We start from the raw sequence: 27,359 nt of genomic DNA, 5'->3' as shown, positions 1-27,359 counted from the left end.
AGAGATGAACGCCCTCTACTCAGCTTGTGAGCACGCATCTGCCAGCTCTGTATACTTTTCCTTCTTTCTCTCGAAGGCAGCCTCCATTCCCTCTTCCCATGAGATGGTCAGCTCAGCCATGATGACCGTCTTTGTAGGGGTAGACCAGAGCACGATGTCAGGCCGCAGGGAGGTTCCTGTGGGAACTCCAACAGGTGGTCGAGGTCGGCTTATGTGATAACACTGCTTGGAATGATTTCCAAACAGTCATCACAGAGGTTATTCAGCAGTGCACACTCTCACTACATAGTTTACAGAACTTTCAGCACTGTCTGCAGCGTATTAGAACATCTAGACGGTGGTCTGCACTAAGTAGTTTACAGTGTACTGTATAATAATGTTTAATATTCTTTATTATTTTATTTTCTTTAACATAGCCGCCATCTGGGTACCATTATATCTGTGCTCTAAGGATAAGGTTCATTATACTGGCCGCCATGTTGGTTAAATATTTCTCCAGTTGTAGCTCCAGTTTGTAGAACATCACAAAAAGTGGATCCTCCCCTCAAAGAAACTGTTGTGTCACCACAGAGTTCTTGGAGATTTCACTGCATATTATATGACATTCAGATGTGTCTGCAAAGATGTGAAAATGTTGGAGTTTTATTTATTCATTCACATATAACTTTGACGTGAATTCAGTACCGGGAACACTATAAAAAGCTACCTATATAATCTACTCATTAAATCTGAGGTAACAATTTGCACTTTGTTTGATTGAGTAAATGTTACCTTATGTTCTGAGTGAAGACTACCTACATTTAACAACCATGATACACTAAAATAAATTAGTTAAATTCTACTTAACATTTCTCAGTAGATTACACAACTAATTACTTAATAAAAATGAGTAAAAATAACTCTTGACACCTAAAGACAGACATCCTTTCACGCTCATGCTCACAGGCAATTTAGAGTCACCAATGAACCTAACGAGCATGTCTAAGGACTGTGGTAGGAAGCCAGAGTACCCGGAGGGAACACATGCATACACCGGGAGAACATGCAAACTCCACACAGAAAGGGCCGCTACGTCTGAACCGGGATTTTAACCAGGACCCTTCTAGCAACAGCGCTAACCACTGCAGCCATTCGAGAATTCAAGATGCTCCAATAAAACAAAATTATAATCAACAACATTAGCCTGTTCATGTTAATTCACTTACTACTATTCAGAAAAGTCAGCCAGTGTAACCGCCAAGAGAGGGCTACTAATTTACATTTCATGTCATATACAGACACGTACGCATGCGCACCTTGCAGCACAGGCCCGATATCTTTGGTTGGATTTTATTGTTATTTTAGGTTGCAATTGTTACAGTTGAAAACTTTTATAATGCAGGTAAACTTTACTCATTTTTATTAATTCACTTGCTGACAATACTTTTAGTATCATTTACACAATTTGCATGGATTTTATTTACTACTCTCAAAAATCCTTTTTTTACAGTGTAACAGATGTAAACAAATGGAAGATAACAGCCTACTTTTCATAAAAATGTGTTTTGTATTTAATGTTCTTAATAGCATGTAACCATACAATGTGTGTCTGTGTTTCAAACTTCTTTAACTGTCCATACGGAGACTATTTTGCGCTGCTAAATCTCACTACATCTAGAATAGGAGCGGGCTCAGCACCACGGACAGCTCCTCTCTCTCTCTCTCTCTCTCTCTCTCTCTCTCTCTCTCTCTCTTCACACACACTCCCCCTCTCTCTCTCCCTCTCTAACTGTCTCTTCCGGGCGCACACTCGGCAGCTGGCTGCTATACAGCTCCTCCCTCCTGTGTGGTGGCTTTCCCGACCAAAGATCCTTGGACGTGAACAGTTTTGCTGAGGAGCACTTTTCTCCACCCCAAACAACCAGACGGACAAAAGAGGAGTCAGTTATTCCATATCGACCTGAGAAAAAGGGAGTTAAGGTGTCGGATAAGGTCTCCAACGGTCCTTCACCCCCCCAATTCTCTGTCAGCGATGGAGACTTGGGCTGGCTTCTGCCCAGGCTTGCACTTATCTCTGGGTATCTGGCTGATGATAGCCGCTCATACCCTACAAAATGCCAAGGCGGAGATAACATGCGCATCTTGCCCGTCGCCACTTCAACTTCACCTGGAGGAATTACAACTGGGGATGCGCACTGACCCGACAGAGGAGCCGGGTACCCTAAAAAACATCCAAGTAGAGTTTAGAGAAGTCGGGGTTACCGACCAATATACTGGAGTGGACGACGAGAATGAGACGGGCGTTTCTATCGAGGATGTCCCCCGGTTCTCTCATCATGTCAGTTTGGATAGAGTTAGTGCAAAGCAAGACGCGCAAGGGTCCATGGAAGAAAGTCACCGCGGCAGTAATGAGGCAGGAGAGCCAGGGAAGGGTGAGGGTGTTGCGCTCCGGAGAGCGAAGAGAAGCGGTCCTGAGTTTGCTGAGTTAAGCGAGAACGCGTGGACCGGGGTGGACGCGGGCGCTCCGGAGGATCGAGGCTCGCTGTTAGACGGAAACAACAAGGGCAGGTCTGAGTTCAGATGGAACAGGGACGACGGGAGAGGGAATAACAGGCAGGATGAGCCGAAGCTCACCAGCAGCACTTTCGCTCTGACGGGGGACTCTGCTCATAACCACGCGGTGGTCTACTGGTCAGGACAGAACAGCAGCGTAAGTAATGATGAATTGTTATCATTATTTCACCACTGACAACCCTGTTGCTTTTCACGACTCCACATTTCACATGGACTCTTCCCTGAGTGCGGGGTATTTTAAGCAGCTGGGTGAACAAACTCCGTGACGCACAGAGCGGAGACTCTGTGCTGTGCCGTGCCGCGAGTTGAGGTTCACTGTTAACAGGTGCACTGGAAGCTACAGATGCGCACCGACGCACACTGTTCCCTAAATGCCAGATATGTGCAGAGACTGTGAATCGCATTCGGCCGCGACCTTTGACTCCCATCGACATTACGCACGAAGCCCCCCTCTCTGTTCCAGCATTTCTTTTGCTGTTTTTACTTTCGGACCAAAACCCCCTCTCGTGTCTGCCTGTGCATGGTCAGACAGTCGTGCAATTTGAGTTAAATATTGAGTGTTTCGAATTTATAGTCTAAGTTGGAAAAATATTTATGATTTATTTGCAGCGAATGTGAGATACGCTGCATGATTCATTCCTCCCAAATGATGCGAGGGTTTTTCATCCAAACTAATTGATTGGGGAAGGAGGGAGTCATAAATTATTGCTCAATCTTCAATAAGCCCTTAAATTCTTTAGATTATGAATTTCGCCTCTGTACAGCTGCCTGTGCCCTTATGATTTTTTTGATTTACTGAAGGTAACACTTATTTAATGTTTAAGACATTTTCTTTATATAAAGGTAACCAGCAGTGGGATTATTGCAAATAAAAGGGTGTCAACCATCGATGCATTACCACAGACTTTCCAAAGGGGGGTGTTCAGTGTTTGGATGTAGGCTCTTATCCCTATCTAAGCAAGAGATGTGTGCCTCCTTGAAACAATGGGGCCTGATGACATTTTTCATGTCATCAGAATGAACAAGAATTAAATGCTGCATTGAATTAAAAGACCATGACCTCACCGACATAAAACAAGGCAATTAGGCCCAAATCTTTTTCTTCTTTTTTGTTTGCTTTTACTCTAAACATTTAATGTGTCATTAATTTCAAAACACTTATTTCCTTAATTTCTGAAATGACTACATTCAAAAATATAATTCAAGACCAGGAGATGCTAAATGTACAACTATGGGATTTATGATTTATCATCAGAGTTGTTGCCTTTCGAGGCAACCTTGCCCTCTGGATGCAGAAGGACAACATGCAGTCCTTTAGGTGTCACAACGTAACTGTAAAGGTCAAAGGCAGGGGCGTCCTGCTGCCACAACGTGTACATCTTTACAGCAGCAGTAAATAGTTCTTGCTGTACCATTTATTCTGAAATGACACTGACCAAGCTTGTTCTCCATACAAACAGGATGTGGACCCTGCCCCTCTTACACAACAGGGTCCTCATGGAGAGAGAATAATGAGACAAAATGAATCAAAGTCATTTATACAACCATGTAAACTCACAGGGAGCCGATGGGCCCTTCTTTGTGGTTTTACAAGCTTAATTTGTTGTTGTGGCTGTTCATCCCGCTTTATTCCATTTGAAAAAAAATCCCACATATTCAGTCTTGTCTGAGCTGATTACCACACGGTGCATGAACTTGTTTTTTAACCCGCAGTGAAGACTGAGGCGGTGTGTGGGGAGCATGTTTGTGAGTGTATGTATCTGCGTATGCGTGAGCGTGTGACTGCATGAGTGTGTGCTGGACGGAGAGAGGGTGAAGAGGTTATTTTGAGCTGCTGCCCCTCAGCTTTAAATCTTTATTATCTTGAAGATTGAGGCCTCTGTTTTTCAAAGTCTTCTTCCTTTGCGGCACAGAAAGGGAAATCAGGCCTGGCCTCGAGAGCATCCTCAAGAGAGGAGATCTGCTACTTAATCTTCATTGGCCGTTGGTGCTTGTTCTTGTGATGAATGGAGTGGTAGGACAAAGAGACTGAGTTTGAAGTCCTCTAACGTAAGTGCAGAAGTAGTTAAAGTAAGAGTGAGTGGCTGACTGGATGACCAGCTGTATGAGTGGCTAACTTGCTCTTTCAGCCATCTTAATCTTGTTTAATTGCTGCTCATTGTACGCTTGGTGGGCCCTTTTTTTTATCATCAGACTGTACCAAAGTGTTTCTCACCCGAGGTTTCCTTTCGGTCTAACTGTTAAGATCTACAACACACAGCAAGAAATATGACTGGTTCTATTCCAGTGGGGGAAATGCGTTGCAGCCTTGTCTTTCACTCAAAGAGCCCTCTCTGTTCACACACTTTCAGCTATCAAGTAAAGGCAACAAAAATCACGAGATAATAAAACATGTAAGCAACCTTTGGTTAGGTTTTGGAAGGTTTTGTGTACAAAGTGTAAGTCAAAAACACTGGCCAGAAGTAGCTGCATTGACACTTTTTAAAATTCTCACACAGCCTGATGTTTTAAGGGAACAGCTGTTTGACATGCACAGAACTGATGAATACATCTTGTATTCGTCTTCTTCAAGGACTATCCTTCAGCACCAACCCAGCAGCCAATATCTCCTTGGCACGTTTTTTATCCGCTCCCTGAGGACAGATGTCTATTTTTCCGTTCAGTGCGGAGGTTGCCATTGTTGTGTTGATCACAAACATGGGACGGCTTTTACAGCAACTATGTTTTCAACAACATACGTCACCAGTCCTGTACGTGGCGGTCATACACACAGGCCCCTGTAAATTCAAAGATTTAGAAGAGGAACAAACCTCCCCACACATTTACATGAAGATGGAGGGAACTAAGCCAGCAAATAATCATGTTAAATCCTTTGTGCTGTAATTCTTTTAATCGGTTTAGAAAAAGGTTTAAACCACCCCTCTGGAACCGATTGAAATTTTGATCGGTTTGGGTCTGTTTATTCTGATTGGGGTTTTTTTTGTGGAGCATTTTTATTCTGTTTTGTGCTTTTAAACCGAGAGACTGGTCATAACACAGAACTCCTACCTGTTCATTTGATTATCTTAGATCAGTGCGCTGTTTGTGGCTGACCAGCCCTGACACTGACCATAAATTCACAACATCTTTGGTCTGGAGACTTTCTCTCTCAGTCTTTTTTCAGCCAGATTGGTTGGCCGTGTCTTGTGCTGTGACTACCTCTGGGAGGACTTGACGCTGCTGTGGCTTCCCTGGGGAGGGAATGGCGTGTCCTCTGAGGCGTGTACACAAAGCTAATGCACTCTCTCTGTCTCTCTCTACCTGTCCAGCTTGCTGTTTCTGCCCCCACGTTCCCCCCTTTCTTTCCCTCTGACTGTCGTCACATGTCTCCTCATGTCTGCACCTCCGGCTTATGCAGCTTCTGTCAAAGCCTTAACCTTAGATATCAACTGAGAATATGGAGGTAGCAATGTTGGGACTAACTGCCATTTATGATATTCTTTGGCATAATTCCAGTGAAGCATCCAGAAAGCAAAGTGAGAAGTTTTTTCCTAAAGTATTTCTGAGACACCTTCTGCAGTCATGAGCATAATGGAATCGTGACTGACAGCATGAATACAAAATGGATAGCTTTAGCAGCGCCTCTTTTAGAGGGATCTTGAAACATTCATCTCTTCTTCAACTCCCTTTCTTCTAAGGGAACCTTTAGATTTCCTCCAAGCAGCATAATCACAATGAATACCTTCCATTAAGTGACCATAAATGTCAACATATCGATAACTCAGGACAGGGCGCCAGCGTTTTGGCTGATCAACAGCAAGTTTTCACTCCTTAGTGTTATTTTATTTTCATGTACCGCCACACAGGATGCTGTCTTTGATGTCCCTTCATCCGTTGGGGCATTAGCATAAGACGAAGCGAGTATGGGCTCGACTCGAGTGGTCTTTAAAGCCACGAGAACTCACACAGAGACAGGTCAGTCATATCTGGCATGTCATCAATAGAGCCGTGTGTGTTTGAAATTCCCAAATTCCCTCTTGAGCGCCAGAGGAACACATGCAGACTCTCATGAGTGGCATTTCAAGTCAAAATGTCATGCAGCAAGTACGAACACGTGTTCCGTGCATATCTAAGCTAAACACTGGACAAGCACATTTCTGCAGGATGTAGAATTTGAAAACAGGAGTTGATAAATGATTTCTGTTTTTAAAGAGTCCAACATACTGCAAAAATGTTGTAGGATACTTTATCAACCTGACTGGCTGCTATTTGCATGTTGCAGTCATTATATGCACCACCAATGCTGTAGAAAGAGCCCGGAGACCCGACAACAAGGACAGAGCCGTGTGTAGCATTCCCAACCGCAGTCTCTGCAGCGAGCGGGGTATGATTTAGGATGTAGAGGCAGGTCTTGTTGCTGCTCACTTTCCCTCAGCCCATCTCACCTCTCAGCCTAAATTACTGATGGTAATACATTATAAACTTGTTTCTTTTCTCCCCTCTCCCCCGCCACCGTGGTGGCCCTCTGCTCTGGAGGAAGAAAGAGGGGAAGAAAACGAGAATGTCATAAATAATGTAGCCCTTCCAGCGAGCCTTATCTCGCATATCCCTCGATCTCTGCTCCCCCCTCCCCCTCCCCCTCCTCCACTAATTAGTGCCTACAAATTTGTTTCCTGTCCCCTGTTTTTTTCTTCTTTTCATTGGAAGTATGATTCCGTGGCAAGGAGCCATGTGCCACAAAACATGAATGGAGAATCCATCTTGACTGGCCTCCAGAGCTAAACTCTAGGCTGCGGTTCCTGTACAGTGGGCATTCTCACTCCTGACCTCCTGATGCAATGCAAAGTATTTTGAAAGGACGTTACGACAACAAATGCCGACACTGCTCGTCTCGGCTTAAAATTTCCATGTGTAGGATTATCAGATTAATTAATGGCAGGTCAAATTAGTGGGACACATTTATGTGATTGTGACATGAAATTGTAACATTGATTTTTAAAAAAAATGCAGAATAAAAAGCAGTATTTGTTTCTATTCATGGGGTTTTATTTGGGAAGGACAGAACAGCCAACCATCTGATTTGATATAACACAAAACATCTTATCCTGACGTCTGCATGGACTTACCTGAAGCGAACTAGGTCAGCACAATGTATCGTCTTATAACTCCTTGTTAAGGTCACCAGATGCACTGGAAAGTGTCACATAATGTTAGAACTCTCCTTCGGACTCGGGCACAGTAACGCTTCCACATTAAGGAAGCCATTCAAGAAGCCATCCAATCAGGGCGCATTGCACCTGCAGCTGCAGCACCGCAGATTTCGGATCACATCAAGCTGCTAAAAGCTTTGAAGCTGTATGAGCACGTGCAGAGACGAAAACCCAGCCGGTCGGACAAGAGGCTTTAAGGCTGCGTTCACCAAAACTAATGGCCTCATTATGTTTCCTGTATGATTGCTACGTTAACTGAGGCGCTGATGGAAGCCACCTCGCTACGACTTCAGAGACTTGAGTATAATCATACGCTTGGCCACTGATCCTGTTCGGCAGTACAAGGGTGCTGACATTATCCATGTGTGTGTAAGAGTGTGAGGCAGAGAGAAGTGTGTGTGTAAGTATGTGTGTTAATTACACTGTAGACCCCAGTGTCAGATTTAATTTAGTTTCATTTCTATTCTATTAAATGCTTTTTCCCACCAGAGAATGTGGGGTAACACCTACCAGTGCAGCCGATCTCCTTCCCACTGCCGTCCTCTGGCTGTGCACAGTTTGAAACACCTATGGATCGACTAAAAGAATATCGAGCTTTGAATCTTCCAAGTCCCAGAGGCACAGTGCATCTTGACCTTATCCACCTTTTTTTTTTCAGAGCCAAGTGCGATACCTTGTAATGTTGATGTCCCTTGCCATTTCCCAAACACAAGGAGAGCGGCCAGGCGATGAGCATGTAATAATGTGAGACCACAGCGAAGCGCTAGACCGCACGTTGTGTTTCTCTCACTCTCTCTCTGCCTCACCCTCGATCCACTTTTTTTTCTTCTTCTTCTTTCTCTCTGTCCTCCTTCAGCAGGCACTGTCCCTCCCACGCATTGATACGTCTATACTAGGTCAGACAAAATCCCAGGCACCCGGAGACATACTGGTTCACATGCAAACCTGCAGAAACAAAGTTGCACGCATGCGCACATGTACAGTATGTAGAAAAATACACACAAGCGAACAGACACACGCACATGCCCTCAATCATTTTCAGTATCGCATCTCTCTCTCTGTTGGGGTGAGTGGTGTCGTGCCTAGAGGAGGTTGTCATTGATGGAGACTAATGTTGACACATCACACCCCAGGACCTGCAGTCAATTAACACATTGTCTAATTAAAGTGATCTACTGGTTTATCTATGAGAGATTGAAAGTGGCTGTAAAATGGGTCCACGCTGCATTAACTTTACCATCAGGTCCGCTTCTTTATTCCTATGTGGATTTTAATGGTAATAACCTGCTTAAACATCCCCCCATTACCAAACGGATTGTATTAGCATCTTTCATTGATGGCGGCGGGAGATAGATGCTCATGATTTTGGATTTCCATTTCCCCTTAATGCCCCTCTCAAGCTGCACAAAATACCTAAGCAGCCACTATACGTGACTGAACTTCTGACCGCCCGTAGTATCTGGCGTGGAACTCAGCTTGAAAAGTGCCCTTTAAATAAATCATCCCCGACTATAAGTCATTTTCCTTCCAGCAAGGTTTGCACTTACTTCTCTTGAAACAGGTCCGCATTACATTTCTATCAAACACAATAATTGTCTCTTATTTACCCAGGTCCCACGCCGAGCGGCTTTTAAAATTTTAATGACGCCGTAAGAGTTGTTTGAACTGCCTGACGGGTACGGCACTAATATAGGTCTGCCTTATAAAGGAGAGAGTGTGAGTGGTCATGGATATCAATGAATTATTCATCCTCCTGCTCTTTTATAGGTGTTTTCTGCGAGGGTGGAGCTTGCACTGGAAAAGAAAGTACAATGCTTTCACATGCTCCTGCTGTACAGTGAAAGAGTAACATAGGCCAAGCTAAAGGTATTGCTCACGATGCCTTTAGGTAGTCAATGAATAGAGGTGAGATCAACACTGCAATGAATCCCCTCCCAGGCCCCATTATTGTGCTGCATTAACAAGTGTGCAGTATGTTGTAATGCAATGCACTTACAACTGCCTGATGTCGGTTTTTGTTGCGACTTGAGTCACATGTTGGATCATTACTATTTTAAGCTCTGAGGCTGTACAGGGTGATGGTGTATTTATTGGACTGCAGTGTGATGACAGGTGCCTGTAACATTTAGTCTGACATGACCACAAAATGTAGACTGGTTCAGACTGTTCCTATTCACTGCTCTTACTCATAACTGTGGAAATTAATGCAGCCAATCCTGAGCCAACTTGGACCCACAGAACTGCTCCGGCCATCCAGCAAGTGGGAAGTGAGGTAACAGTTGAAAGACAGATATAGTGTGCTTGAGACGCCACAGAGGGGCCTGGATGAGGACGAGATGATCGTGGATGAGAAGATGTTGCGTATCTTTAAACCAATAGAGATGATACGTCTCGAAGGACAGATAAAGAAGTTCAAGTATCTCAGGATTTTTGTGACGAAGGAGAGTAAAATTAGATCGATAAATGGGTTGGAGTGGGTGCTGAACTGGACCATTGTGGTTAGTGGGGAGCTGAGCCGATTTACCAGTTCATCTTACCAACCACCCTCTATTGGTAATGAGTTTTGGGTAGTGACCAAAAGAATAAATGAGTTTCCCCTGCAGTGTGGTTGGGCTTTGCCTTAGTGATAGGATGAGGAGCTCAGACATCTGGAGGGAGCTGGGAGTTGCTGTTCCTTTGCATCAAAATGAGCCAGCTGAGGTTGTTCATGGCATCTGATTAGGATGCCTCCTGGGCACCTGTCTCTGGAGGTTTTCCGGGCATATAATACTGGTAAGAGACCCCCCGGTAGACCCTGAACATGCTGGAGGGGCTCCATATCTCATCTGGCCCAAGAACGCCTGGGGACAGCCCAGGAGGAGCTGGAAACTTTGCTGAGGAGAGGGAAGTCTAGACCAACTTGCCTAGCCTGTGGCCCTGGATAAGCAGAGGAAAATGGATGGAGGGGTGGATAGAAGAATGTTGTTGAACAGAGATAGCTTTTTTTGGTAAATGGACTTCACTTATATAGCACTTTGCTAGGCTTCCAACCACTCAAAGCGCTTTTATACTACATCCCGTCACATTCACACACTGATGACAAAGGCCTAAATCTCCATCAGATCTATGCATTCATACCCGATGGCTCTGTCTTCAGGAGCAATTCCGGGTTCAGTGCCTTGCCCAAGACACCATCCTTCCGATCCACTAAGCCGCAGCCGCCCGTTAATAGCACTGTTGTCGTTGGTTTCATTACAGGGTTTCTATTTTTCTGGACACTTTGTTTGAGAACCACAAGCAAACTATCTGCCAAATGCTCTCTGATATGTTGTTTCAGCTGATACTTGCGTTCAAGGATCTTTGAGAGTTGGCGCCTTCATCCAACAGACAACAAGCTGCTGCCACCTGTAATCAAGTTGTTTACCTTACGCACATATGCACAGAGGAATGAGGCTGTTGCTTTCTGTTGCTGGTCAGCGTCTGTCTGTTTTCAGTATAGAGATGAAAGAGAGATTTATTCTTCCACGTAACTCGCTCCTGTTTGCTGCCAGGTAGAAGTGCAAACATTCTGCAAACGAGACCGCAGTTGCTTCCGGCTGTCACATATATGGTGATCAATGGCTGAGATGTTTGAGGAAGGCTGTTTGTGAGTGTAGGGGATGTGTGTATGCACTAGCCTATGCATACTGTATATTTTGAAGTGTGTTTTTGGATGCAAGCTGCCATTAACATGTAAAAGACCAGGAGAAGCACGGTGAAGTGAGTCGTCAGCTTTGCCTGACAAAGCGAGGCGTCTGAGCTTAAAAAGTTCAGTCCATTCATTTCCCCACTGATTTATTTCTTTTCTGCAAATATATAAAAGAAATACAACAATGTAGCAAAAAGATTGTGCAAATGTAAGTAAATCATACACAGTAAGCCTATAATGAAAAATAAAGTGCTGATGTCTCCTCCACTTTACATTTACCTCCACAGCTAAATAATTTGTCTTTTTCTTGCTGCTGTAACAAAAACATCCCCAAGTGGCCCCACTTATCTCATCGCTCCTTTTCCCACTTTCTCTGTTTGTTCGCGCACTTTATTCACAGCGTCTTTAGTTGAGGTTGTGCTGAATACGAGCAGTAATGTTGAGTAATGAGTGGTAACAGGCGTGTAACTAAATAAATACCTTTAGCCTGACACTTTTAACGTGGTGCAGCCTCTTTTTGCCTACATCAACAGCACAGTGATTTTCTGCAGTGTGGCCCGTCGCGCTGAGAGCAGCACATAAAAAGCAGCATATACAAGGGCTTGTTTTTTTCTAATGTAAAGCTTTATCACCTTTTATTTTGTCGTACTTTCAGCGAAGAGTGCCTCTTGAATATTCGCTTGTATTTGCTGTGTCATTTGTTGATCAAAGTACATGAAGTCATCACAAACCTGGCACCTCTGAGTACATTCCTAGCCCCAGAGTAGGAGCTTAAACCGTCTAAATCCCAATAATTCTCAGTGAAGGTAGCCACTGTGCTGCCCCAGTCCTGTCATAGAGAGACTGATAGTGGGCCTTTACAATCAATGGTGCTCAGTATCATTCCTGGTGTGTCATGTGCCTTCAGGCTACAGTGAAAATAAGGCGAGTAAAAGTCAGACTTTTCAGGGTGCTGTATTTTCTGGTGGCGTGAGGAATAAACATTCATTTATCAATATATTTCAGATTAGCAATTCATCTAATGACTTAAAGTTGTTCTCCCGAAGATCTCAGTTTCCTTCTCTTTCGCGGCACCTTAATATTGTCCCAACAGATGGAGGAGAATCCTTCAGTTTGTTAATAGCTTTTAAATCATCCACTTATAAAGGGATATTAGGCTTTCATCAAAGAGCAATCATATGTTAATGTTGCATCTAAAGATGCTCTATGTAATGGCATAGATAATTATATATCTATGCTATATTATAGTTCTGAGACATTATTATTTGAAATACCCGAGAAATGTTGTTTACCTCCAACAAATTAGCATCAGCAGGGAAATGTACAGAGCTTCCCTCGACTACAGATTTTTCGAGTAGATTTGTAATCATGAGTTTAAGTCAGTGGTTGACTAAAAGTTGCAGGTTTATGATATCAATTCTGTTATTTAAATGTTTTCTGAGCCATCAAAATGGTTTGAGTTCCAGGGCTGAGAGAGAATATTGTAAGTAACATTGTTAAAGTGCTAATCTCAAAGATCTCAGTTTCGTTCTCTTTGGCGCCACCTGTGGCAATAAACGGCAATTGTAGGAGCACACTTCCCAGATATCCAGACAGTGTTGGATGTGTGACGTCCACGGCTGGCTCCGGGTGTAACTCCTGATTTTCCTGACTGGCGGTCGCTTTCCTTTTCACACTGTTTGCCTTCATCTGAGCGTCCAATTTGTTTCTTTTTCTTTGGATTTTCACTTATTTTTGAAGTTGTATCTGTAGTCATCCATCTTTTCTTTGTTTGTTCAGCCATAGTAGATTACTGTTTACTCGCAACGCTTGCAGAGACCGGAAAAGCAGCCGCTTAGCTCCACCTACCCTCTCTGGCAGACCAACCACTGTGACTTTTCTGTGAAAGTTGCCACAGACACCCAGTGTGTAATACTGCAAATGCAAAGGCTTTCATCAGTGGGCCATAGGCTCAATCACCATTGTATACCTCATTCTGAGATAGTGACTATATTTAAATGAAAATCTCCTCTCATCATTTCTCAAAAGCAGCCATTTTAGCGTACAACAATAAATGAAAGATCGCAGCCAGCCTTTAAAGAGGAGAATATTTGTTCCACATCCAGATATTTCTTTCACAGCAAAAAGTAGAATTTTTTTCATTCTACCAGGTGGATGGAAACAAGAGGTAATGCTAATGTCATGTCTGCTAGCTTTAAAAGCAGCTGCAGCGAGTTTTCATTTTGTGTTGACTTTGGCAGCTCCATTCAACAGAAGCACTGCCGTGATAATCTTTGGCAGGTTTGTTTGGGAAGCAAGGAAAAGAAAGATACAAATTATTTTTAATACTGTTTTTCTTTCAGCTGTTTGTGGTTATGTAACAAAATAACTGTATTATGAGCGCGGGGACACTTTGTTTGAGGACCGTTCACATCTCGCTTAGCCTACAGCTAACAGATTCAGTTGGTTTAAATCATATCCACAGTGACCTTCATGGACTGAACACAGCTATGAATCACCATGAATTTCATTAACCAAATACACATGAAAAAATCTGTTGAGGATGAATTGTGAAAATTCAGGAAATGTTTTGAATCCTCGAGAGTCCTGCGTTTCTCTCTGCCTGTTGAAAAATGCTCTTTACCAGAGCTAATGTTGCTGTATCACTGTTTTTGTTCTTCATTTGATTCTCTGCTTTTTAATTGTTTGCTGATCCTGCCCTGTAAAAAGTATCCAAAGATTTTCATTTAAATAAATGTCTGTTCAGTCACTATCTATCGCCCAATGAGGTAACACAATGGTGATTGAGCCTACGGCCCACTGATGAAAGCCTTTGTACCCAGTTAGTGACGCGTTTTCCATCACCCAGCAGTGGTTGGTCTGCCAGAGAGGGTAGGTGGAGCTAAGCGGCTGCTTTTCCGGTCTCTGCAAGTGCCAGTAAACAGTAATCTACTATGGCTGAACAAACTAAGAAAAGATGGATGACTACAGATACAACTTGAAAAATAAGTGAAAATCCAAAGAAAAAGAAACAAATTTGACGCTCAGATGAAGGCAAACAGTCTAAAAAGGAAAAGCGACCGTCAGCCTGGAAAATCAAGAGCTACAACCTGAGCCAACTGTGGACGTCTGGTTTAATTTGGAAGTGTACTTCATCATTAGGTGCTGAAAAAGAGAACTTTACCTAGCTATAAAACTAACTGAAATTTTGGGGCATAGTAACCTTTGGCTCTCATGTACCTTAAATCACTTCATCTGTATCAGACCCAGTGACAGGCATTAGAATAGCTATGACATAACATGGTCACATACAGATGTCAATATTTAATTCAGACTGTTTCCAAACAGTTCTAAATCCCCTCTAAGTAGCTTTTTGGTTTGCTAACACATGTAGCCAGGTCTTAAGTGGCTGCATTAGCTCTTCATGCTGTTTGCTAAAAGTGCACTGGTGCATACCCATCCAAAATATTGTTGTTTCCTTTTCCCACTAGGCAGAAATAGCTCCCATTGACTCACACAGCATGCAAGCAATGGTAGCCATATGCCAAAGCCCTTTTAATTATCACACATTCTCCCAGAGCTGTCACAATGTGATAGCAGGAGCATTAGCTTAGGCTTGACCTTTTCATCAGGGAGTTGAGAAGAATCACGACATGAAAAAAGGAAGAAACCTGTAAAATGCCAACATCGGTGAGATAATGTTTATTCTGGAAACACCGGGATTCAACACCAAACACACACAGTGGCAGTCCAGTAATTTGTCAACAGACTGCGTAGCATGTCTCAGATTAAACTCATGGGGGGAGATTCTCATCCAGACTGGGCTTGAATCTAACACTGCATGTGAAGTCCGTGGTGGCCGTGGCTCTCCCTTGAACAATGAATATGTTATTGTGTAATCTTCAAAAGTAAGTCAGTTATGTAAAATTTGATGAATTATGAATAATGCCCCATTTTCATCGTGTGGTCTGCCCAGACTCTGGCGGTATCAATTATCTTGAAGGGGATAGATCTCATTCCAGTCCCCATCTGATTTTAAGCATGTCAGTGTAAGGACATAATGGTATTTAAATGAGACCACTCACACAGAAGCAATGATTTGTTGCATGGAGAGTGCTCTCTAGCAACTTTATTTAATGAATTCTATTGAGTTCAGCACGTTGAATTCTCACTCACCTTGTAATTTGGTCGGTGCATGCAGCTCTGGAGTGAGCTATTATATTCATTATGTATCTATAGATGCAGCCTAATTCTAAGTGGGCTAATCCTCTCTGTTCTGAACACACGGACACAGAGACTGATATAATAACTGATGGGTTATTAAAGCTGGAGACCCGGGTTCTTTTCATGCTCAGTGTTTATCTTTGGTAGACGATTTCCCCCTGATAAGTGCAGGGAATGTAGATGGGAAAGTGGAGGCTGTGTATGATTATTAACATTCGCCGAGGTAGGGCTGCAAGTGAAGGCATCGCTACATCATCCAGACCAGTGAGATGGATGAGGGGAGCGGGGGGCCGAGGGAAACTAGGCCTTGTTGGGAACCCACAGAGTAGCATGCAGCTCTGAAGAAACCCAGCCCAGGTAATTATCACGTTGCGCCACTTAAATACAAATGAACATGCTTTTTCACAGCGGAAAGCAGTTTAATCAAGTGTGTTTGTGTGCGTCTGCCTGTTCTTCCATCCTTATTGTATGACTGTGCCTCTTAGTGCTTCAGCCCACCACATTAACCGAAACAGAGCTTGCACCCCCGTCACTCATTTTTATGTGGTAGTGACTGTTTTGTGTGTTCTTGTCACACAAGTGTTCCTCTCAGTCCACCGCTGTGCTTCCCACCGGCAGCCCTGGCACGGCATCCTGCCTGCAGCGAGGGAGGCTGACTCTTCCTGTCATTCCCGTGGTCCCACATTTGCCGCCTGCCTGCCTGCCGGCTGCTCCTTAGGCAGTGCCTTTGTCCATCACTAGAGGGAGTGGGTAGCCTAAAGAATAATGAAGTGTAATTTGAGCTGCAGGACAAGAGGACACGGGGAGAAGTAGAGCGAGAGGGAGAGACCACTGAGTATTCATTACCCTTATTTTAGAGCCGTAGCCACATCGTGGCCCGTACAGCTTCAGTGCACATAGATACTAAATGATGAATATGCTGCTTGTTGTAAATGCAGAGTGTAGTTGGATGGATGCTGCCGGGCAAACCCTGCAAAGAAAAATGCTTTTCATGCTAGATTAAAAGGATTCTGTGATTGATAGAAATCAATAGATATGGTGTTAGGTTTGTGTTTGTCTGTCAGTGTTTGTGTGTGATGAGAGAAGGCAGAGGGGAGGCATACAGAGTCAGATAGATGGATGGAAACATGACAGCTGCAGACGTACTCCGAGTGATAAAGAGACACAGCCGCTCTCTTGGACTCTCACTAAGCTGCGAGTTCTGTGCATACTAAATATTACAGCACATCTCCTGCAGCATCTCAAATCTTTTCCCTCCTCAGTTCCTCAGAAGCAGATCAGGCCCTACTCGTCTCTCCCAGCTGCAGCCTGAGCCTGTGCGCTGCCCTTTCACAGCTCACTTGCCACACATGAAAATGTTTATGTGGCCCTAATTGAATTTAGAGCTACATGGTTTACCAGATAGAAAAGTATTTGTAGAGCGGGCTGCTACAAGAGAGATAATCCGGCTAGTAAAGATTCTTCGCTTCTGCGGCCTATCTCTGCATTTAAGGAGCTTTAGTTTTAGCCATCACTGGGAGAGGGAATTTATGTGGAGCCAAATCTTGCTGCTGTGCCTCAGGATGCAGTGGTCACAGGGTGGCATATGAATTCACTGTCATTCATTTTCCCTAAAGAAAGTGTGTCAGCTAACCTTTATCATTTTTGCCCTGCTGGTCACGACAGTGTTGCTCAGTTTCTCTTTTTCCGCCCGACACTTTTGTTCGGAGCACGTCTCCACAAATCGTCTTAAAATTTTGTCGGTTATTTAGGACTCATCGAGGAGAGCCTTTCCTTGAGCGCCACCATCAGCCTGAGTTTACCTACAACAAACCATTTTTATAAACCAACAAACTTGTAGGTCATTTTTTATGCAAAAAATGATTGATTGAATATATATTATTATTCTCAGTATATATTGAATATTGCATTAGCAACGTCGCCTCACAGCTAGAAGGTTCCTGGTTCGAATCCTGGTTTGGACGTGGGGGGCTTTCTGTGTGGAGTTTGCATGTTCCCCTGTGCATGCTCCGGGTGCTTCCTCCCACATTCCAAAGACATGCTCGTTAGGTTAATTGATGTCTCTAAATTACCCTTATGTGTGAATGTGAGCGTGAAACGTTGTTTATCTCTGTGTGTCAGCCCTGTGATTGACTGGGATCAGTCCAGGGTGTAACCCCGCCTCTCACCCAATGAAAGCTGGGATTGGCTGGTGTAGATAATGGATTGATGTAATAGATTACATATTGATAATTTATATTATTCAAGTATTGTATTGTGGTTTTGTACAGCTGTTGGATAAAGAAGCCCTCTTAGGCACACAGGAAAGTTTTAGATGAGATTAATCGAGAATGAAACTTGTGGCTTTTGCAGCCCCGCCTCTAAAAGCCACAAATAAATTTCAATAAATTACATTTTTTTATTGAGGCAGTATCTGATTAGATGTGCAGATGCAGCAGAACAGGAAAAAAAGTGCTGTTGTGATTCCGTCCTTGACCAGTGGGGCCCCAGATGTGAAATCTCCCACTTGAGTGTCTTTGGGCTGTTTGTTTATTTTGAGACCTTTGTGCTTTACTTCCTGTCACATGAGTGACAGGAAAGGAGAAAGAGACACAGTCAGACATGAAGAAGGTTGTATAAGACATAGAACAAGGATCCCTTGTTTCATAGCAAAAACGAGTTCATCACACGGATCACAGATGCTGTGGAGAGCTTACAGTGTTAGTTGATATTATCTTTAAAGGTAATATCTCTGAGCTTTCTATCCATAATTAAATGTGTTTTCCCTCCATATTGACAATTTACATAAATAGCAAAAGAATATTGATGTATTTTTTACGCTGTCTGCCAGGTCTTATCTTCCTTCCAATGGACCGTCAATGCAGAAGCCTTCCAATACATCACTTCTCATGTCATCACTATGTCAGCTTGGACACGCATGAGTCTCTCCGGCAACTTGATGCGGCTGAGTTGTCAACACAAGTTCAAAGGTCAGAGGAAGTGTGGTCACCACCCCCCCACCGCCCTCTCACAGAGTGACGGGCAGTGCCTGGTGACAGGTGACAGGTGGAGCTAATCAACGACACAAAGAGGGGAGAGTCGCAACACAACTGAAATAAAACAGTTTCATAAAAATGTGAGTTCGTACAAGCGCTGCAAACCCAGTTGTGCATGGAAATTAAAATAATCTAAATTAAAATCTTTCCTGTTATTCCACTTGGTAATAGAGCAATTTCATTTCTCAGCACAGTTAAAGTGTAATTTTATTCCTTCCAGTGATGGTAATATTCTGAAATGAACTGCAGCGCATCCCCAAATATGTTCAGAACAGAGACTTAATGGCAATCAAACAGCGCCAAAGCAGGCTCACATTTTTGCTTTTAAGTGGAATAAGCCTGTTGGTCGCCTATTTAACATTTTGCAGCAGTTTTTCTACAAAATCAATGAGTGTTTACACTGATGCACATACCCCAGTATACTATATACATGCACAAATAGATAGACTCACTCTGTCAAACACAGTCAATCTTTTCTTAAAAAATCCAGTCATAGTCGATTTTTCTTATCAGCTGTATATCAAAGAGCCTTGATCCATAACAGGCTGTATTCCTGCCGCTGCCGCCGCCGCTCTGGTCTGCAGCATGAGGGGGGGCTAAGGAATCCATTTGAATCTGAATACACAGGAGTCTGGGGAGCATCATTTTTTGCTCTGCTGCATCGAGTCATCATGGAGTGGGTAATTCAGCCGAGTGGAAAGTGTTCTGTCAGGAGGCAGACAAAGAGCATGCCAGCATGCCAAGCTCCCACTCATACTGCAACCTTAGACGCAACTTCGAGGCGAGATTATAGATAATTACAGCGGTAGCGTGACTGAGAAATAAGTGCAAAGCCAAAGTAGGAATATCCGATACCTGTTGTTATCTGCAGTGTATTAATTCCATCCTTGACTCCCTTTTTTTTGGTTTTGCTTTTCTTTGTGTGCAACGTTATGTTTCTGCAAGACTATGAGTAGGTGTGTGCACATGTATGTGTGGTCGGCAAAGATAGCATGCTCACAGTTTCTGTGTTATAGAGAGTGACATGCAGTGTGGGTGGATTCACAATTCGGACCGTATCTGCTCCTCAGGCTCTGATGTGCATGGTGGGGGCTGGGACTGAAATTACTGAAAGAGCCCACTCCACATTTTTCCGCTCTCCCTCTGGGGCTGCCACTGTAGTAGAAAACTTCTCTCACCGCGGTGGTGTGCTGCAGAAGGATCGAGTTAAGGCTCGGAGCGACTGGAAAAGAGTAAAGTGCAAGCTTGACACTGTGGCGCTATCGCCGCTGTGGCTGGGTGTGAATAATCAGCGTTAAGATGTTACCGCTATTCAGGCCAGTAAGCAGCAGACAGAGCTTGGGCGGATGCTGACTGTGCCGGGACCTCTGGGAAATATGTTTATACAAAGAGAAAGGACTTGTGTCCGAGTGCAGTGGCCAAGATTGTTTCACCCCTGCAGGGAGCCCTAATAACACATAACCATTCCTTTATTTTGACCTTTCTTCATGGTGTACTGTAAGGTGCTTGTGCTTTGCTTGAGTTTTCCCATTTTCTGCTATTTCATACTCTGTTGCGCTTTAGAACGAAATACTGCACATGCCAAATAAATGTGCTACATTCATTTATATGACAGCTGCAGTTTCTGGTTCCTTCGCAGATCGTAAAAAAAGAGCCAGAAATGTTAAATGTCTTTACACAAGAAAACATGTGAGACATTTTTTTCAATAAAGCGTCTCAAACTGGGAAATTAACTATAACAATCAGGAGAGTTATGGTCTAAGAGTTAAACATTCGATGACGATACAAAAGAAGTAAGGAGGTCAGACAATACCATCTATGGGGTTTGCTCCTAACGACCCACCCACAGAGAATTACCAGATTTGCGGTACCCTTTGCCCCCTTTGTCATGGTTCTAACTCTTGATTTTCCTCGCCATTGTTAGTAAAGTGTTTGACTTAATCTGAGCATCGAATTTGTTTCTTTTTCTTTGGATTTTCACTTATTTTTGTAGTTGATAGTCGCCATAGTAGATTACCGTTTCCTTGCAATGGTTGCAGAAACCGGAAGTGCAGCCATTTAGCTCCGCCTACCCTCTCTGGCAGACCAACCACTGCTGGGTGATGGAAAACATGTCACTATCTGGGCGCCACTTGTGATTTTTTCCGCGAATTTCGCCAATGACATCCATAATAATCCATAACAATCCATAATAATATACTGCAAATGCAAAGGCTTTCATCAGTGGGCCATAGGCTCAGTCACCATTGTGTTACCTCATCTGGCGATAGTGACTTAAAAGTTCGAGATTGTTACTTGCCCAGCACCGAATGCCAGACAGAAAAAGTTAGTGTGAGACTGGTGATGTAAGTAACAAAGAAAGAAAATGTTTTCATGAAGGACTTTTGATATTTCTACTTTTACATCAGTAAGACATCTGAGATCTCCCATCACCACTGATCCTGTGGATTTGCCTGCAGGCTTTATTCACAGCAATAGATGGGGATTAGGCTCAGTAATGCTATATGAGTTTAATTTGCACTATCCCCATAATAAAACAAGGTGCATTTCATGTCATGGATTACAGTATATGAGCCCAGATCGTCGTGTGGGCAAAACATTTCCATACTGTAATGTGAAAAATGCAATATTTCTTAGTGTCACAGGAAATAGTCTAAATACAGGCATAGGGATTAGAGAAAAAACAAAAGAGAGCACGACTTGGAGAGAGTGTATGTACATCACTATAAAGTGCATTATTTATGCCTCATCTAGTCCATCGGCTGATGTTCACCATAACAACCCATTTCTGCCATGTGAACTGATTGCAAAGGGCCTAAGCAGTGGCATATGTTTCCCCAAATTAAGGGCCTGTTAGAGCATGTGAATTGGCTGCGCTCCCTGTGACTCCCCAGATGGATGGAGATTTCCCCGAGGACAGGAACTTAAACCATCTCCCCAGCCCCTGCACCTCCTTCTCTCCTCTAAGGGTCCTTCTGTCTATTACAGATATCTCGGTCTCACTTTGTGACCTTGGGAGGATATCTCTTCCTCCATTCGACACATATAATATTCCTTTCCATCCATACCAGAAAGGCACTGGGGAAACCTTAGGGAATTTACCTTAGGGAATTTGACATTTCACCCTCATCAGAGGACATTTTAATGTGAAAAAGTGTCTTTAGGGGCGCATTTAGTTTAGTTGTTGGATCATTTCATCACTAAGCTAGAAAACACGTCTCATCTCTCAACAGGGACTTGAAATAAATTAGCTTTTTTCCAACATGGCATTGAATATGTTGTTGATGAATCCACAGCCTTGCCTCTGGCACTCGGGTTGATCACTTCTCCCTATAAAGACTGCCTAAATACAAAAATCTCCCCAGAAGCCATGGTTATCTAGCAATTAAACACAAAGCATTTGTTCCCTGTAGTCTAATATTAAACCCGAGGAGGTACAACCATGGTATATATTTGCCTCAGCCCTGTGGGAGGCAATTACAGATCTACTCCTGTTTTAGATTCATGGTCATTCACATGCACTCACAGGTGATTTATAGACATACACAAACAAACGGTGTAAATCTTGATTAGTAAACAGCCTGTGTGGTGATGGCGTCTGGAACCTCCCGGTGTGAATGGTGGATGGAGGAGCTCCTCCGGCCATTTCTCTTAAGGTCTGGCAGCGCTGTGGCAGCCATGGGCCGTGTCTCAGTAAATCCAGCGTGGATGAGGGATGAATGCTGATCAATTAGAGTACTGCATTAAAAGGGTCCGGTTCCAGGAAGATGGCTGCCTCCCTGGCACAGATATGAAACCACTGTGTGAGTTCTGTTGCCATTTATCTTTTCCCCTGGAACAAAACATCAGCATCACTATTACTTTGTTTGACAGTTCTCATATACTCTATCAGAAAGTTGTCATAGCAGATTGATTCTGGAAGAAGTAGCACAATGAGCTCAGAAAATTAAACTTTTGTATGCCCTAAGCACAGATGTAAGAGAGCTTGTGTAGGTTGGGAAGACTTATTTATAGTAGACAATGTACTGAAGATATTGAACTCATCAGGTGTTTCCTAGAACTGCAGGTGACACACATGGAATTTGAAATTTGGACCATCTTGGAGCCAGAAGTGACCGTATATATGTTACCTTTTGTGCTCTGGTTGACAGTTCCCTGTACTGGCAACCCGTCAATCACAAGGTAGCCACATCTTGAAGGCTGGCCCTCAACAGATGTTGAAAATATGAGAGAGCCCACACATGACGACTTATAATGATAGATTGAAGAGTTTCGTTCCTATAGTGTGTGGAGAGCAACAATATGACCCAAACAGCACACACACTAACAGATTCATTCATCAACGACCAGAATTTGACTGAAAATCTCATTAAATCTCTGGCGGTCAAACGGGATGTTACAGTAAACAAACATGGCAGACAATGGGCAGGAAGAATTCCTTCTTCAGTCAGTTTGCATCCCAATTGGCAATTGTTTCTTTCCACGTGACAATCCACTGAGCGCGTGCTCGGCTGTACTCGGGGTTCCCCCCACACAACAGAATATCGGATCATAAATATTGAACATGTTTAATATTTATGATTTAAAATTGGTGCGGCCATGACGTTCTTCCGAACAGATCGGGGGAAGTGAGATCACTCTTAACATCCCTCAGACCACAGGACCATCTGGAAGATAAACAGTAGAACCATTAGATAATCGTGACCTTGCTAACTTTTGTCAGAAGGAGATCAGGCCCAAAATCAGCTTGTTTATCTTGTAGCGTGTACCCCGCTTAAGACAATCTCCGCTTTACTGTTTTTGCTTTTTTTCTGGTTGACTTCTTTACAACGTGACTTCTTTTTGAAGATCCTCCCTCCTAGACGTTTGAAAGAGTGCAGGTTTAATATATTTTCCCTTAATACTTGTTGTAAATATCAAGCAAAGTAAAGTTAATAGAGTTGATGATCAGCGTCAAAGAAAAGAGACACTCTTGTGACATCTCCTCTTTCAAACCAAATGAGATTGAAGACCTTGTAGTCAAAAAGTTTGAGATTGAGTGATGGATTCTTTATGATGGAGCTGACAGTCTTATTTGACCTAAGGTTAGAGGACATGATGTTCAGTAGAAAATGCTTTGAAAATGATTTATGTTGACACTTAAAATCCAATGCAACATCAAGTAAGTAAAAAATGCATGGTTATGTCAAGGTCCAGAGCGCCTTCATGTTTCAGCAGGATATACAGGAATCCTACAAGGCCAAGCAAGTCCTGTAATGTATTCTACAAACAGCCCCCATTTACAGGTACATTACAGTGTTGAGGAATTAACTCAGTAACTTGGCACTTCCTACAACAGCGATGACAGTGCTTTGATTGTGGCTGCTGGACTATGAGAGCTAATGACAGGGTGAGAGAGTGATCTGCATCAATCTGGGGTGATGAGGATGCGATGCGTAACGCGGGCCCCCGAGCCCTGATGAAGGAGCTGCCATGTGACAGAGCATGTGGCTGATGGTGTAAGGGAAGGGAGGAACTCAGCGGGAGAGGGAGATTGTTTTGAACTGTAGCGGTAATTAACGGCCCTCACGCCGAACGAAGCCCCTCTCCGAGCCTGTCTAATCAAACTCGCCCCCTCCCACTCCGTCTCCCCGTCTCCCTCATGATGTCTTCCGCTCTGTCTCGCTTAGTAATTTGTTCAAGGTCTACCTTTATCTTTCCACTTTTTACTTCTTAAGTGGTGGAGCCCATATGAGGAAATACCATGCAACCGTTTTAATTAACAACAGTCAATTTACATGTAGCTGGGCTATTGGACATGGTACTAAATTACATCCCCAAAGATACTGTACATTTTCTCATCACTCAGAGCCCCACAAACCCACTGCTGTAATATGGAAAGATAACTTTTAATTATTTTCTCATTTCTCTAAGCATCATGTTTAAGATTTCACGCACCCCCCCACGACTCGGGAAGTATAATGTTGTTTTTCTACACTGTCAAGCTTTTCGGTTGTGTACCAAAGACTGCACTTTGTGGAACTCTGATCAAACACAGACACGTTCAGATAATGTTAGTTAGTTCAGAGCACAACTTTTTAACTTAAGGTTTTATGGGTTTCAGGAATAAGAAGCATTTAAGATAATTCTACACCTTTGCACTACGCTCCTAAAATACTTGTAATGTTCATATTTCTACATTTAGAACAGTTTGAGATCAATGGGTTCTACAGATTACAGGGATATAAAACTCTTCAAGCTTCATGCATATACAGGACAGGCTATTGTAGAGATAATCTATCTATAATGTTTGAAAAATGGGGGGCAAATAATGTCAAAAGTTAAGAAATTTAATGCAAAAAATTTCTATTTTGGTTTAACCCTCCTGTCGTGTTCGTTTCTCCCCCATCCTTTGGTGTGCTCGGTCAAATTTGACCGGTCTGTTTTAACTGCTCTTACATAAACACAAAAAATGTTAATCATCACCAAATTTGATTTAATACCTTTTAAAGCTATAAATAAACTAGTGGTTAACATGAATAACTGCAGTGAATATACAAAGAATAGACCTCCTCCTCTCTCTCTGGTTCAACTTCAATCTCCTCTTCACCTGGTTCAAAAATTGCTGCGTCTGAAATGTGTTGTCTTTGTGGGGGAATGTGTGGATGTGTGGGTGTGAATGGGGATGTTTTCTATCCGATGGATGTACATAATCTAGTGTTACCCATTCATTTCCTTTGGCGGCCATTTTTGACCGGGAACACCACAGGTGACTCTGTTCAGACGATTTTCTGTTTTCTGCACCTCTGACTGAAAACACACTTGCACTTCTAACCGTATCTTGGTTATATATTGGCTTATAAGCAGATCACCATGTCTGCCTATACATGCCGACATGAATATTCACATCTAAAGTTCCCTCTTTGAGCGAACAGGGTTTAAGAGAGATTAGACAAAAGCAGATAAACACTTTATTATGCTAAAACTCTCATCTTCAGAGGACCTATTCAAGCGCAGGCTCTCTCAGCTCACTGGAAGAAAGCAAATATGTGTATTTTGGGGGGTTTAAACTCTTTATTTCCTCCCAATAAACATAACATAATACGTTTGGGAAGAAAGCTTTTGTTGTGCTACTATTCATTAATTTTACATTGTGCTTATGTTGTTTTTGTTCTTTCTGCTAAGCATCGGCTTAACTGCTTATGGCTGACTTGATCTGCAGACTCACTTGGAAATTTATATTATTTTGTGGAGAGAGGGACGCGCAGCCTTTTGGGCTCGACAATATCACAGTTTCCGAAGCTTTGCACTTGTCTGAATGTTTTAATGGAGAGAAAGCAGCAAAGAAAGGAAGTGCTCAGACAAGTTGGCGACCTGTCGATGGTGAACCCTGTGTGGTGCACAATGCATGCTGGGTCAGAAAAGCCTCCAGCTAGAAGGTTCATGGAAATATTGTAGAGTTTCTTGGATCATTTTAAAGAGGAAATTATCATTCAGTTCAACATGTTTTTTAAAGGGGCTAGAATTCATGTTTCTATACTGACAAATAACAATGTGATAAACAGTGACGGGGTCACTCTGATGAACCTGAATCTGCAAATCTGCTACATTTAATGGAGCTTTTTAGTGGCTTTCATCCTATTTTTCAGCTATCTGGCCTACAACACCACATTGTTTTTGGGCTGAAGCCGGAAGGTGTTAGCAAAAGGCTCCAAAAATCCCCAGTACTCTGTTAGCATTTAGCAGCCAAAGAGTCAGATATTTCCCCTCAGGAGTTGGTAGAGACAAAAAATAGACCAAAAAGGAGTCTGAATCTATTATAATGCAGCTCTGTACCTGCTGGATGTGTAAATAAGAAACGGTTTGCTAACAAGTGTGCCCATTTTAACTTCAGAGGTGTTGATGTCCCAATTTAGTGTCCACAGCTTGCCTGCGCACCCTCAGTGGCCAAAACCGTCATTAGTGCAGGTTTAAGAGGAAAAGAAACACAAATAGGACAATTTCAGTCTGATGGCTGATCTTTTGTAGTGCATTCTCTCTCACTATTACTAACACCTTTGACAGACTGACTATGCATATTGTTGCAACCCCTTAATGCAATGTGTGGCAATGAAGACTGCATACAGTAAGAAGTAGTTTGCACACCAGTAGATATATCTCAGTCTGTAGGTAAAAGTAATAAATAGCTGGTTGAAAGGTCAGCTAGTCCTCAAACACATACAGACATATATTTCATCTGTTGCTTTCCTTAAAAAACGGTCACAGTTAGGTCAGGTTAGGTCGACACACCAAAACTACAGGTTACTACTTAGCGTCACCTGACTTCAACCTTTCTCGCATAATAATTACCATGGCCACGAAAAGTTGCCCCCAAATATTAACATTATTGTGGTTCCAAATCAGTCATTGCAGAGACATGCCACTCAGATTGGTCGTACAAATGCAACTTGACCAAACCTATTAGAAATAAAGACACCGAGCGTAAACATTGCCACTTAAAAATGTCTATATCTGTATATTAGACACCCACATGCAAATTTAAAGTTCATTTCAATGAAACAACATGATGAGTAGTGATCAAAGATGCATACAAAGCAACAAAAGAAACTCTCCCTTTTTCTCTTCACTGTTAGTTATTAAAGGTCAACATACCAAAAAAATGCATTCATTCAAGATTTACTTAAGCTGGTTTGTCTGAGCTCATTTTAATGAGCTGTTGGATCCCTTAGCACA

At 42.9% G+C, this 27,359-nt stretch overlaps 1 protein-coding gene across 1 annotated transcript in view; it reads left to right on the top strand.

The window, feature by feature from the left end:
- The first annotated feature begins 2,011 nt into the window (after nucleotides 1-2,011).
- sorcs3a (sortilin related VPS10 domain containing receptor 3a) overlaps nucleotides 2,012-27,359 on the top strand; it is a 249,982-nt gene continuing 224,634 nt past the window's right edge. The window contains exon 1 of the mRNA XM_069676841.1: nucleotides 2,012-2,689. Coding sequence (XP_069532942.1) covers nucleotides 2,012-2,689 — 678 coding nt within the window. The remainder of the gene's footprint in view (nucleotides 2,690-27,359) is intronic.

The sequence above is a fragment of the Semicossyphus pulcher genome, unplaced genomic scaffold, assembly GCF_022749685.1.
Source record: "Semicossyphus pulcher isolate SPU_LCO1_2020_fin unplaced genomic scaffold, fSemPul1.0.p SCAF_27, whole genome shotgun sequence".
NCBI classification, from domain to species: Eukaryota; Metazoa; Chordata; class Actinopteri; order Labriformes; family Labridae; genus Semicossyphus; species Semicossyphus pulcher.
The sequence above is the reverse complement of the archived record's forward strand: the minus strand, read 5'-3'. Positions and strand labels throughout refer to the sequence as shown.